The 15,514-nt window shown below is 39.7% G+C and overlaps 1 protein-coding gene across 1 annotated transcript; it reads left to right on the forward strand.

Annotated features, from left to right (window-relative positions):
- Positions 1–3,922: 3,922 nt before the first annotated feature.
- LOC133615253 (ferritin, middle subunit) lies at positions 3,923–6,515 on the forward strand. Its single transcript, XM_061973709.2, has 4 exons — positions 3,923–4,206; positions 5,768–5,914; positions 5,976–6,101; positions 6,173–6,515. The coding sequence occupies exons 1-4, from the start codon at positions 4,105–4,107 to the stop codon at positions 6,326–6,328; spliced, it is 531 nt and encodes a 176-aa protein (XP_061829693.1). The 5' UTR covers positions 3,923–4,104; the 3' UTR covers positions 6,329–6,515.
- Positions 6,516–15,514: the final 8,999 nt, after the last annotated feature.

The raw sequence follows: 15,514 nt of genomic DNA on the forward strand, positions 1-15,514 counted from the left end.
AATGTTCAGTTGTTGCCTTTTCTTTGTTAACTCTGACATATTTAGTCTTAGGAATGACTATTAGGTATATTTCACGGTTCAAATACTGTACTCTCTAACTAAGTACGAAATAAAAAGGTAAACAGTAAATGCTACCATTTAGCAGCCTTTTATAATGTGCTGTTGTTTTGTCAGATGTGTAAGACACTGAGATATACAGTCATTACAGGACTACACAGTATAGTAATTACCCGGGAGTTGTGTGCAGAACTGAATAATAAAAAAGAAGAGGAAAATAACACTCTTTTCATCATTTTCATTGCACAAATCCACCCTGAAGTGAACATATATTGTGCAATGAGGTCAACTTACTGTCAGACACCGCCATGGTCACAAGACTCCTCCCTTTTGTAACCCGTGACAGTGCAAAAAAACAGGAAGCTTGACAGTTTGCCTTTGTTTAAAAAAGCTGAGTCACAACAATGACACAGCAAAATCCTCTGTTGATACAAGAATTTGTGATGGACTGAGTCACTTTTTTTGCCAAAAAAACAAACAAAACAAAACCGCGCAGTCAGGATACAAGGCACCACTACACTGCTGAGTAACTGCGACTCAGCAAAAGTTAAGGTATTATATTTTACTGTCACGTTAGCAAATGTCTAATAATTCAATTACGTAGAAGAGCAAGACAGCTAATGAATGTGGATATGTAGCTTTTTTCATTGTGCAACCAGGAAGTAAGACTAAATAATACACATAAAATAAGTGAAGATATCTAGAAATGAATGCATTAATAGATATTGGAGTAAAATGTTAACAGAAGTGCGCAATTCATAAATGGTGGATAAAAACTAAGGAGGGATGAAGGAAATGTGTTGAAAAGAATATACAGTACTAATAAGCAAATGGGAGTTTAAAAATATTAAACTGTAAAACATGCGCAGTGTTGAGTAAAATGTAATAAGTAGTAGAAGTGGGATACATAAATATATTTATTTTATGTTTAATTAAGATTGATCATGACATAACCTTAATACTAACTGCTGAAAAATAACCACAAAATTAATGTAACCATGCATTTGAACAACACAATACAAGAAACACAAATACTACAATGTTTTGCTCTAAAAATTAAAACAAAATCAGACAGTTAATTTAACAGGAAGAACTTCAGCACATGTTTAAAATAATCATTTTTATATATTCTATTTTTTCAATGCCAATTTGAATATGTTACTTAGCCTAAAAGTGTCCTTTGCTCTCCCGTGTAGCAATAAAGCTGCGTTATTGAGTAATGCACATATCAGCAGATGTCTTGGAGGACAGAGTAAAACAACTTGCACTGAGCCTAGTCTATAAAATCCGCTACACCTCCCTGATACCGAACTACATGTCAAACTACTTCCTTAACGTAAATGACCACCATAACCACAACACCAGGGGGAGCTCCACAAACCACGTTAAACCTAGATTCCGATCTAACAAAGGTCTTAACTCATTCTCCTTCTATGCCACATCCATATGGAATGCACTCCTAACAGGTGTAAAAGAAAGGGCATCTCTATCCTCCTTCAAAACCACACTAAAAGAACACCTCCAGGCAATTTTAAACCGAGACTAACACCCTACCCCCTCCACATCCCACCTCCCCGGATTGTAAATAATCAAATGTAAATAATCAAATGTATATACTTGTTCTTATGCTTTCTGAACTCACTATGTTCACTGCTCGCTGTACATATCCTACCAAGTCAACTTGTTCAACCAAGGTAATCAAAAAGGTCAACCAACGAACGAGATTTCTCTATAGAATCTCCTCTCTGATCAACAAAAGCACCATGAAGATTCTGGTGGGACCTCTCATTCAACACTTTTTCCATTACGCATGCACCTCCTGGTACCCTAGCACCTCCAAAACCCTCAAGTCTAGACTCCAAACATCCCAGAACAAGCTAGTCAGATTACTTCTAGACCTCCACCCCAGATCACACCTCACTCCTACCCACTTCTCCAAAGTGGGCTGGCTCAGGGTGGAGGACAGAGTAAAACAACTTGCACTGAGCCTAGTCTATAAAATCCGCTACACCTCCCTGATACCGAAGTACATGTCAAACTACTTCCATAACGTAAATGACCGCCATAACCACAACACCAGGCGGAGCTCCACAAACCACGTTAAACCCAGATTCCGATCTAACAAAGGTCTTAACTCATTCTCCTTCTATGCCACATCAATATGGAATGCACTCCCAACAGGTGTAAAAGAAAGTGCATCTCTATCCTCCTTCAAAACCGCACTAAAAGAACACCTCCAGGCAACTTTAACCCTAAACCAGTGGTTCTTAACCTTGTTGGAGGTACCGAACCCCACCAGTTTCATATGCGCATTCACCGAACCCGAACCGTAATCATAAAATGATATTGTTATATTAAAGAAATTATAATAAAGATATATTTTACAAACAGAAAGTTACAGGAATGTACACATAATCCCATGTTTACATCTCATTGTGCAACATGTGAATGTTTTAGTGGGAACTAAATGTGATATCTGAAAGGGGTACACATTATTTCCAAAGCAGGACACCCCCACCCAGATATACAATACTAGTACACAGCTCATGAAAAACAATATGTTATAGTCATTGTAAGTGGGCCAAAACACTTATATTACAAAATAATTTAATGGAAATGATCATTTGATTACAATAATAAAACATTGAACTTGTTATTTAGTCAAGTTTGGGACAGGTGTGCTGCACGTCTGATGTCGCTCACATGTGCTCCACATGAATGCTCAAGGAGTTTTTGCGTTTGCTCACACATATGGAAAATTAGAGGGAACGTTGTTTGGGGGTATCCATAATACGCCAATAGGGAGAAGTTTTTATTTACACGATGAGTCGGGTGTGTCTTGACCTCCGCGGCGGAGGCACTGCGGAGGTCCCCCCTAGGGTTCGATCGAACCCAGGTTAAGAACCACTGCCCTAGACTAACACCCTCCCCCCTCCACATCCCACCTCCCCGGATTGTAAATAATCAAATGTAAATAATCAAAAGTATATACTTGTTCTTATGCTTTCTGAACTCACTATGTTCACTGCTCGCTGTACATATCCTACCAAGTCAGACCTACACTGTTTCAATGTCCATTTCTCTGATTATGCAATTGTTGATGACTGAAGTGCTGATATCACCCCCCCCCCCCCCCCCTCCACATCCCACCCCCCGGATTGTAAATAATGTAAATAATTCAATGTATATACTCTGATGATTAACTTGTGTGATGACTGTATTATGCTGATAGTATATATTTGTACCATGAATTGATTTACTTGGACCCCGACTTAAACAAGTTGAAAAACTTATTCGGGTGTTACCATTTAGTGGTCAATTGTACGGAATATGTACTCGACTGTGCAATATACTAATAAAAGTTTCAATCAATCAATCAAACGTATTTTTGAGACAATATTGCTTTATTCCCACCATGGTGTTTGAATTATCAGATATTTGTAAGTGTTGGATTTCCTCTTTGTTTATATGTATGGTAGATAAACTGTAATATGTGGAAACAGGGGCGCCGCTAGGGATTTTGGGCCCCATGAAAAGAATCTTTACAGGGCCCCCAACACAGTGTCATTATTTTTTCTGTATTATAATTTCATCATCATTAGGGGCCTCTCTGGGCCCCCCTCCATCATGGGCCCCTAGAATCCGTCTCCTTTACCCCCCCCCCCCCCCCCTTTTCGGCGCCCCTGTGTGGAAATCAACAACCGCATTCGTAAGTACAGTGAAAGTTGGCTCAATACGTCATTGGTCACATGGTCAGAACGCACCAATTGTAACGCTTGGCTTCTATCGGCGTCACGTGCTGCAGAGACGTGTGCAGAATAGGAGTCACGAGGTCTTACAGAGAGGTATATATAGCACTCGGTACCAGCTCTTGAGTCAGAATCGGAGAAGAGGTTCTTGCTTCAACAGTGTTTGAACGGAACGTCTGTCGTCCTATTTGCTTTCCAAAGCGACTCGCCTTGCCTTCACACTACCAATTAACTCCACGCAAAGCTCTATTTTTGTACCTTATTTTTTTGTAAGAAAAAGACAAACCCGCCAGCCAAAATGGAGTCTCAAGTGCGCCAGAACTACCACAGCGAATGCGAGTCCGCCATTAACCGAATGGTCAACATGGAGCTGTTCGCTTCCTACACTTACACTTCCATGGTAAGCAAAACTGCATGTTTAATGTACGTCATGTACTGTAAATTATGTATGGAGAACGACTGTGCTATGATAAAAAAAAGTCTCCTTGTTGGTGATCATTAGGATTGTTTGTTCTCAACTCGCGCACTTGTACACTTACGACTAGTATTTGAGTAGTAAGTGCGTTCACATGTGCACACTCGATGCTGTGTTACCATACGGAAGCATAAAGTTGTCCTAGTTCGATTACCATCGGATTACCGGAAATGACTAATGTAATGTTTATCTGCTTCTTTTACCGTTTTATATTCATTATATATTATGATTTATAATCATTGTGTAACTGCGCACTGAGTGCAACATCCGGGTACTGACTAGGGATAATGTATGACAAGAATTTATCGAGTTCGAGCCCATTATCGAATCCTCTTATGAACCGATTCCTTATCGATTCTCTTATCGAATCCAGATAGGTTCTTGTATATGGAAAAAACACAATATTTTGTTTAACAAAAGCTCACTTTTATTTTATAAGAAAAAAATAAATAAATAAATTGACTGCTACCCCCCTAAAAAATATATATTGACTGTTACCCAAAGTATATTAAGTAACTTGAGGGTTGCAGGTTTGATCCCCGTTTCCGCCATCCTAGTCACTGCTGTTGTGTCGTTGGGCAAGACACTTTACCCACCTGCTCCCAGTGCCACCCACACTGGTTTAAATGTAACTTAGATATTGGGTTTCACTATGTAAAGTGCTTTGAGTCACTAGAGAAAAGCGTTATATAAATATAATTCACTTCACAAATAAAATCAGTCCCTTGGGCACAAAACTGAAAATAATACTGCTCTCCAAAAAGTGCACTTCTGCTGCTATTGGAACATACTAACTACACACACTATGACACTAAGAACACCACAGTCATCAATCAGCAATTCTTCCAAAAAAATTATTTCGATGGTGGAAATACACGACTGGCAGCCATTTTAAGTCCTCAAAACATCCATTGAAACAGTGTACAAAAATTGTTTTTCAATAAACATCTTAGTATCAAATTTAACCACTTTCCACCTTAATATTGAGTTACATAAACAAGTTAAACAGTTTACTTACAGACTTATCTTTCCCAAAGCTTGTAAGAGCTAACACAACTAGTCTACTTCTCAATTGTCTCATGAACTGAACTGACGTCGCCAACCCGGAAGTGCCCAAACTAATGACGCGTAGTATTTTCATATCGCCACAAGGTGTCCAGTAAGAGTCTACAATCAAATGGGCATAACATTGTCGTGGACGGGATTCGTTCCCAGGGATTCGAATAAAGAACCAACTCTTTCTTTACTATAGTGGCCTCGATAATGGGAATCGGTTCTCAAAAAGGGATTAGAGTCCATGGAATCGGTTCTTTTCTTATCGAACAACAGGGAGAATCTGTTTGGAACATCATGCCTAGTACTGACTGCTGTGCTTTTAGCCATATCATGGCAATTAAAAAAATGCTGTCATGCTTAGCTTTTGTTACATGATAATCAAATGTAACTGTCAAAGTGCCATAATCCTTTATTCTACTCTTATTGCTAGGCATTTTACTTCTCCCAAGATGACTTGGCCCTTCCAGGCTTTGCTCATTTCTTTAAAGAAAACAGTGAGGAGGAGAGAGAGCATGCTGAGAAGTTGCTGTCCTTTCAAAACAACAGAGGTGGACGCATCTTCCTCCAGGACGTCAAGGTGAGCAAATACTTTTAGTACTACTAAGCTCATGTGTGCTAACAATAGTGTTTTTCTGTAGAAACCACAGCGTGGCGAGTGGGGGAGTGGGCTTGAGGCCATGCAGTGTGCCCTGCAGTTGGAGAAAAATGTCAACCAGGCTCTGCTGGAACTGCACAAACTGGCCAATGAGCATGTGGACCCTCATGTAAGTGTTTACTATTACGGTTAGCTTCCCCGTCAGCGGCACTAAACCGGTTTCTGTTCCTGTGTCCGCAGCTGTGCGACTTCCTTGAAACCCATTACCTGAACGAGAAGGTGGAAGCGATCAAGAAGTTGGGCGACTACATCAGCAACCTGTCCCGCATGGATGCTCAGAACAACAAGATGGCCGAGTACTTGTTTGACAAGCACACTCTGGGGGGCAAGAGCTAAACATCTTTGAAAGGCCTTTACACTTAAAAAAAAGCCTCAACATGTTATTTTCCCGCTTCAACTGATTGATATAATTTCATATCTAATCTGGTTTAACGTCGCAAGGAATATTGACACTTTAAATTTATAAAAGCCAGTGATTACATTTGAGTTGAAAAGCTGTTCTAAATAAACTTTTTGAGCTGGATTGTGATGTACTGTATTTATTTGCATATATGTTCATGCAAATGTCTGAACATGACTTTTAAAGCAGTGGTTCTTAATCTGGGTTCGATCGAACCCTAGGTGTTCGGTCAGTCGGGCTCAGGGGTTCGGCGGAGGTCAAAACACACCCGACTCATTGTGTAAATAAAAACTTCTCCCTATCGGCGTATTACGATATGGCAACAGCAGAAGTCACACTGATTTGCAGGTGTGTCATTTGTTGTGAGTTTATGCACTGTTGGTTTTGTTTGAACAAGGTGATGTTCATGCACGGTTAATTTTGTGCACCAGTTAAAAAAAAAAAATCATGGTAACACTTTAGTATGGGGAACATATTCACCATCAATTAGTTGCTTATTAGTAACATAGGCTCTTAACTAATCAAGTACTTAATGCCTTATTCGGCATGGCCTTATAGCTCTAACCCTAACCAAATAACTCTAAGTCTTTGAATTTGTTCCCCTAGTGTCCAAAAAACTCTTAAGTCTTAGATCATGTTCCCCATACTAAATAAAGTGTTACCAAAAACATATAAATTTGTCTTGAATTAGGAAAAAAAACATTTTGTTTTTTACAAAAGGGTTCGGTGATTGTGCATATGAAACTGGTGGGGTTCGGTGCCTCCAACAAGGTTAAGAACCACTGTTTTAAAGCCACAATACTCGCTATTTTTTTTCTTTTGTATTTGACCCTAGTGAGTTTCCATGCCCAATTGTGGTGTAGAAACACCAAAGTAGATTTTTTTTTTAGGCCCTCGCATGATAAAATTGTGATTGAAACTGTTCTAATAGTAACACTGCTAAAGCTCTATTTTTTTTCTCCAATGCTTAATCTAAAAAAGGTGAAGTGAGTAGGGTGACCAGTCATTTCCCAACTACGTTACAGTGTTGGATCAAAGTTAATATGTAAAGACACTTGAATTTGTGGACAAATTGCAAGGGCATATTGAACCAACATTTAGTGGACTACATCCTAAAGTCCTTCAAATTGAAACAAGTGTATTTTAAATCAAAGTAAGACAACAGATGGTGTGATTTTTTTTTTCTACCTATGCATGATGCAATATGTATTGCTAATTTTTTTGTTGGGTTTTCCTTTATGTACATAATGGTGTTGCTGATGTGGCGGCTGGTTGCATCAGCTGTGCTATTTTAATGTCCTTTGTGTTTTAAGTTTCCATCTTTTCACCTTATTTTTTGTAGACTTGTTTTAATCTGCACTGCACGACAGTTTCCTAATAGTGGGAAAAATGAAGACCATTTTATTCTAAACATTTTTAACATGGTTTAACTACAAGCTTATCAGAATAGCTGTCCCGTATTTCACCACAGAGGTCGCTGTCACTACTCGATCGGTACTGGAAAACAAGATCAGTACACTTACGCGGGAAGAGTACGTCACTTCCTGGACTTGCAATTTTTATGACTGAGCCTTGCGACGTCAAGTTCTGTGATATTTGAATGTTTTGTTTTGTTTAAAAAATAGCTTAATTGGGAGTAAATGTGAACATGAATATAAACCTGAACAAGGGGTGGATAAAAAAAAATTGGAGTATTATCGCCACATTTTCAAGTTCAACCACTTTCACCTTTCTGTCATTGCAACGAATGACGCACGGGGGCGCCACTTTCTTAAAAGGTTTGTTTAATATACTTTGACTTTCTTTTATATGTTGATTTTGTGTTAGACAAGGACCTTACTGTAACTTTAATATATATCTGCAACCTAAAAAAGTAGACTTAGATAATCATCACTGTGAATTGATGTAAATAAAGTAGTAAAAAAAATAATGTATTCGCCTTCTTGGGCTGCTGAGCCCATCATTCATGTTTCTGTACGGTTTTAAAATAAATATCGCAATATTAGTTACCTTTGTTTTGTATGTAACGTTTTATATGACATTGTTATACAAATAAAGATTAAAAAAAATGAAAACCACGGCAACAGTGAGGCATTCACAAACTTAATTGCTGTAAAACAAGTTGACGGAAGTGACGTAGCCTTCGCACCTGCATGGACTGATTGTGTCTTCTGGTGCCAATCGAGTAGTGACAAGCGCCACCAGAATTTGAAATCACCCTTTTTGTCCAACTCCATTGGTGCCTCATTAGTACTAAAGCAGGAGTTCTTAAAGGGGAACATTATCACCAGACCTATGTAAGCGTCAATATATACCTTGATGTTGCAGAAAAAAGACCTTTTTTTTTTTAACCGATTTCCGAACTCTAAATGGGTGAATTTTGGCGAATTAAACGCCTTTCTAATATTCGCTCTCGGAGCGATGACGTCACATCGGGAAGCAATCCGCCATTTCCTCAAACACCGAGTCAAATCAGCTCTGTTATTTTCCGTTTTTTCGACTGTTTTCCGTACCTTGGAGACATCATGCCTCGTCGGTGTGTTGTCGGCAGTGTTGGGTTAGTTACTGAAAAGCAGTAACTAGTTACAGTTACTAGTTACTTCATTTCAAAAGTAACTCAGTTACTAACTCAGTTACTTACACCAAAAAGTAATGCGTTACTGTGAAAAGTAACTATTTAGTTACTTCTTTTTTCTTTTTTTTTAAAGCTCCAATTAATGCCCTTTTAGCCTTCATTTCAGTACTGTTATTGCACTGGAGAATAATACAATCTGTTGATCAACTTGACATGAATTTGCATCACTCAACTCTGCTAAGCCATGTGGTCTACATACAACACACAAAGACAAAGATATGTTACAAAAGCCAATTTGTTTCTGGCCAGAACAAATTGACAAAACTACCATATTTTCCGCACCATAAGGCGCCCTGGGTTATAAGCCGCGCCTTCAATGAACGGCATATTTCAAAACTTTGTCCACCTATAAGCCGCCCCGTGTTATAAGCCGCATCTAACTGCGCTAAAGGAATGTCAAAAAAACAGTCAGATAGGTCAGTCAAACTTTAATAATATATTAAAAACCAGCGTGATGTGGGCGCGCATGGAGTCGTATATCAACATGGACGGAGCTGCGTGAAAAAAGCCACCCGGCCTCTTCGCATAAACTTACCTTAACCACTCGCTCATCTTTTCTTCATCCATCCATCCCTTCGAGTTAGCTTTTATGATGACGCCGGCTGGAAAGGTCTCTTTTGGCAAGGTCTTCCTTTTGAATATCACCATGGGTGGAAGTTTATGGCCATTAGCATGGCAAGCTAGAACCACAGTGAAGGATGACTTCTCATTCCCTGTGGTGCGAATATTCACCGTACGTGCTCCCGTTGTATCCACAGTGCGGTTCACAGGAATATCAAAAGTCAGTGGAACCTCGTCCATGTTGATAATGTTCTCTGGCCGGATCTTTTTTTCAGCTATCTTGTTTTTACAATATGCACGGGAAGTAGCCAGCTTTTCTTGAAAGTCTTTAGGCAGTTGCTGTGAAATAGTAGTCCGTGTGCGGATGGAGAGATTGCGTCTTTTCATGAACCGGAAACCTGTCGCTTAGTAGGAGCCATTTTGTGGTCTTTACAGATGTAAACACACAAAGGAAATGAAACGTAATATCCGCGCACTTCTTCTTCTTCTTCTACGCGGGCGGGTGGTTGCTTACAGTAGAAGAAGAAGCGCTTCCTGTTCTATGGGGGCGGGTGCTTACCTTGGCGGTTGCTTGCGTAGAAGAAGAAGCACTTCCTCTTCTATGGGGAAAAAAGATGGCGGCTGTTTACCGTAGTTGCGAGACCGAAACTTTATGAAAATGAATCTTAATATTAATCCATATGTAAAGCGCACGGGGTTATAAGCAGCACTGTCAGCTTTTGAGTAAATTTGTGGTTTTTAGGTGCGGCTAATAGTGCGGAAAATACGGTATTTTAAATAGCTGCAACATAACATACATAAGTAACAAACAGCATAATAACAGCATAGATGTAAACCAAGAAAGGCACACACTACATACACAAAGTCTAACCAGGCATTTTCTTCCTCAAGTAATTCTTATACAAAATCATGTCTGAAACCCAGAACACTACACATTTCCCCAGTTTTAGTTTAGAGATAAGGAAAGATTGGCCTGGCCCACTAGCGTCCCTCTTTATGTTTGTGAACTTTATAGTCTATACATTTAGAGTGATGTGACAATCAAACACTCTAGAAGTCTAGAATGAAAGAGTATATAAGAGAATTGACAGCAACGTTCCCTCTCAGGAGCGCGCATGTGCAATTGCGCACTGCTCAAGCGTCCTCTGCGCACGGCAAATCTATGCCATGCACAAAATCAAATAAAAAAATAAGCGCATAACAATTTTCGACACGACACGGACACGACAGAGAAAACCGTTTTCGTCATCATTGTTCAAATATTGTAACGTCTGTCGAGACGCTTTGAGGACATGAATTCCATCCATCACTTTACTGAGCAAAACTCTTTACTGTCGGCCATAAACACATCACCAAAACATTAGTAAAAAAAATTATATCTAGCAAAACTGGTCATTTTCTGCAGTACAAACCAGACCAAAAGCAACTTTGTTATATCAACAGCAGCCGCTCGCTCTCTCACGTGCGCCAACACTTGCACATATGGCACTTAGCCAGTGATGCGTTTACAGCCACACAAAAAGTCGGACAACTCCAACACCACACATAAAGTGTCATTCCAGGTCGTTACACTATGATTTACCAATCAAATGTGTGCTTATTCTAGTGTCATTTATTAGGAATCTTAATTTATAAATATTAATCATTAAATGCTGTTAGTATATTAAATAAATACTAATAAAGATATATTTTTTACAAACAGGAAGTTGCAGGAATGTACACATGATCCCCTGCTTACATCTCATTGTGCAACATGTGAATGTTTTAATGGGAACTAAATGCAATGTCTGAAAGGGGTACAAATTATTTCCAAAGCAGGACCTCCACCAAGACAAACAATACAAGTACACAGTTCATGAAAAACAATATTTTTTGTTATTGTCATTATAAGTGGGCCTAAACACTTATATTAGAAATGGAAATGACTGTTGTCATTTGATTATAATAATAAGAGAATGTTGTCTGTCTATCTGTGTTGGCCCTGTGATGAGGTGGGGACTTGTCCAGGGTGTACCCTGCCTTCCGCCCGAATGCAGCTGAGATAGGCTCCAGCGAACCCGAAAGGGACAAGCGGTAGAAAATGGATGGATGGATGGATGGAGATGTAAGTTGTTATTTAGTGAGGTTTGGGACAGGTGTGCTGCTGGTGTAGCCACAGTGTGCCACGCCTAAAGTTGCTCACATGGACTCCACTCAATGCTCAGGGACTTTTTGCATTTGCTCACACATGAACAATTAGAGGGAACATTGATTGACAGAGTGTGTACCTTCAGCGGTGAATGGTGGTGGTGGTGGAGGTGAAGTGGCATCAGAGTCTCTGTCTCTCTTTACTAGCTTTGTCAAAGCATGTTGCTATGTAGCTTGTTTCAGCAGATTTGAATTGCTGTTTTGGGCAGTAGATGGCATCTTTGATCCAAAGCACAATTTACATTTAACTAAAATGTTATTTTCTTTGTGCTTGACAAAAGAAAAGTAGTGAAAATATCTCCATGTTAGCAAACTCGACTTCTGGCTCCGCCATGATCAGACACGCCCCCCCCCCCCCTCGCTCCCCACACTCACACTCACACACACCCACACAGAGCGCATGTCTCTCTCTTCTCCGGCTTGTGACACAAGAAGAATCAGAACGATGACACAGCAGCGCTCCGATAAAACACACTTTATACTACATAAAAAGTAACGTAAAATAACGCAGTAACGCATCATGTAGTAACGGTAACTGAGTTACTGAATATAAAAAAATAACGCGTTAGATTACTAGTTACCGCCGAAACTAACGGCGTTACAGTAACGCGTTACTTTGTAACGCGTTAGTCCCAACACTGGTTGTCGGAGGGTGTAACAACACGAACAGGGACGGATTCAAGTTGCACCAGTGGCCCAAAGATGCAAAAGTGGCAAGAAATTGGACGTTTGTTCCGCACACTTTACCGACGAAAGCTATGCTACGACAGAGATGGCAAGAATGTGTGGATATCCTGCGACACTCAAAGCAGATGCATTTCCAACGATAAAGTCAAAGAAATCTGCCGCCAGACCCCCATTGAATCTGCCGGAGTGTGTGAGCAATTCAGGGACAAAGGACCTCGGTAGCACGGCAAGCAATGGCGGCAGTTTGTTCCCGCAGACGAGCGAGCTAAACCCCCTGGATGTCTTGGCTCACACGTCCCTTAAACTGGACAGATCAGCTTTCAGGAAAAGAGCGTGGATGAGGGTATGTCTACAGAATATATTAATTGATGAAAATTGGGCTGTCTGCACTCTCAAAGTGCATGTTGTTGCCAAATGTATTTCATATGCTGTAAACCTAGTTCATAGTTGTTAGTTTCCTTTAATGCCAAACAAACACATACCAATCGTTGGTTAGAAGGCGATCGCCGAATTCGTCCTCGCTTTCTCCCGTGTCGCTGGCTGTCGTGTCGTTTTCGTCGTTTTCGCTTGCATACGGTTCAAACCGATATGGCTCAATAGCTTCAGTTTCTTCTTCAATTTCGTTTTCGCTACCTGCCTCCACACTACAACCATCCGTTTCAATACATTCGTAATCTGTTGAATCGCTTAAGCCACTGAAATCCGAGTCTGAATCTGAGCTAATGTCGCTATAGCTTGCTGTTCTTTCCGCCATGTTTGTTTGTGTTGGCTTCACTATGTGACGTCACAGGAAAATGGACGGGTGTTTATAACGATGGTTAAAATCAGGCACTTTGAAGCCTTTTTTAGGGATATTGCGTGATGGGTAAAATTTTGAAAAAAACTTCGAAAAATGTAATAAGCCACTGGGAACTGATTTTTAATGGTTTTAACCATTCTGAAATTGTGATAATGTTCCCCTTTAACTTTTTTGACCTCAGGACCTAACTTTACCACTACGTAGGGGCCCGGGGCCCACTCAAATATTAACACTAAATTAGTATCCTACTCATAGGTTGATTGGCAACACGAAATTGGCCCTAGTGTGTGAATGTGACTGTGAATGTTGTCTGTCTATCTGTGTTGGCCCTGCGATGAGGTGGCGACTTGTCCAGGGTGTGCCCCGCCTTCCGCCTGAATGTAGCTGAAATAGGCTCCAGCACCCCCCGCGAACCAGAAAGGGACAAGCGGTAGAAAATGGATGGATGGATAGTATCTTACTCTTGATTTTAATCATAATAATCCCCTCAATTCCCCCTAAAAATGGATTAACTCGCTGCAATATAAAGACAATATAACATAAAGTTGTGCTCATAAATTTACATACCCTGGGAGAATTTATGATTTCTTGGCCATTCTTCAGAGAACATGAACGATAACACAAAAACGTTTCTTCCACTCATGCTTAATGGTTGTATGAAGCTATTTATTGGCAAACAACAGTGTTTACTCTTCTTAAATCAAAATGGCACAAGAAAGTACCCAAATGACCCTGATCAAAAGTTTACATACCCCAGTGACTTTGATCTGATAACATGCACAAAAGTTGACACAAACAGGTTTGAATGGCTAATCAAGGTTCCAATCCTCACCTGTGATCTGTTTGTTTGTAATTAATGTGTGTGTATAAAAGGTCAGTGAGTTTCTGAGCTTCTGACAGACCATTGCATCTTTCATCCAGTGCTGCACAGATGTTTCTGGATTCTGAGTCATGGGGAAGGCAAAATAATTGTCAAAGGATCTGCGAGAAAAGGTAATTTAACTGCATAAAACAGGAAAGGGGTATAAAAAGATATCCAAGGAATTGAGAATGCCAATCAGCAGTGTTCAAACGCTGATTAAGAAGTGGAAAATGAGGAATTCAGATAGACCAGCAAAGATTTCAGCCACAACTGCCAGGAACATTGTTTGCAAAGAAAAATCCACAAATAACTTCAGCTGAAATACAGGACTCTCTGAAAAATTGTGGTGTGGCTGTTTGCAAGGAGGCACTTGAAGAAAAATGGGCTGCATGGTCGAGTCGCCAGAAGAAAGCCATTTCTGCGCAAATGTCACAAAGTATCCCGCTTACATTACGCCAAACAGCATAGAGACAAGCCTCAAAACTTCTGGAACAAAGTAATTTGGAGTGATGACCAAGAAATCATAAATTCTCCCAGGGTATGTAAACTTATGAGCACAACTGTACATCCATAAACCTGGATGCATATGCAAAAGTGCTATATATTTATCTGTACAGTAATCTATTTATTTATAACTGCACCTTATTGCTTTTTTATCTTGCACTACCGTGAGCTAATGCAACGAAATTCCGTTCTTATCTGTACTGTAAAGTTCAAATTTGAATGACAATAAAAAGGAAGTCTAAGTCTAAGTCTAGTCTAATCATATTCATTAATTATATCCAACCTACGCACAGTTTACAACCTTGTCAAATGATATGAAAGCATGTGTTAATCACATTATTATGAAGGCTTAGGTCAGGCTGATTACAAAAATAAATACCAATTAAATGTACTACTTAAAACCGATTAGAAATACATTTAAATAAAATTACACATTGCTAAAGTACATTCAAATTGAAATATTAGGAAATAATATAAGTTTATTTACTAAACTGTTAGTATAATTAAAATGCAAATGAAAATACAGCTACACCACTTTAGTCATAATTTTTGCGCTTAAGAAACTTCTATGACTTGTGCCAGATTTCTTCTACTTGTTCGATATAGTCATTACTGCCACAAGTGGTGGAAAAGTGTATTACAACCGAGTTCCGCTGCGACCTATACGAACCACAGCTGAGAAACATCATTTTTTTGGCGGCGCTCTAGAGGGCGATTGCCGCCCAAAAGAGGGCCTCGGCCCTATGGCAGAGGAACCCCAATGTGAATAATACAAACTGAACCCTAAAGAAGGTACATGGCCACTGAATTATAATAAATATGAATAAAGCGTAAAATGGAAGATAAGTATTATGACATGATGCTCCTGAAGCAGTTGGCGCAAATTG

Source organism: Nerophis lumbriciformis, linkage group LG22 (genome assembly GCF_033978685.3).
Source record: "Nerophis lumbriciformis linkage group LG22, RoL_Nlum_v2.1, whole genome shotgun sequence".
NCBI lineage: Eukaryota > Metazoa > Chordata > Actinopteri > Syngnathiformes > Syngnathidae > Nerophis > Nerophis lumbriciformis.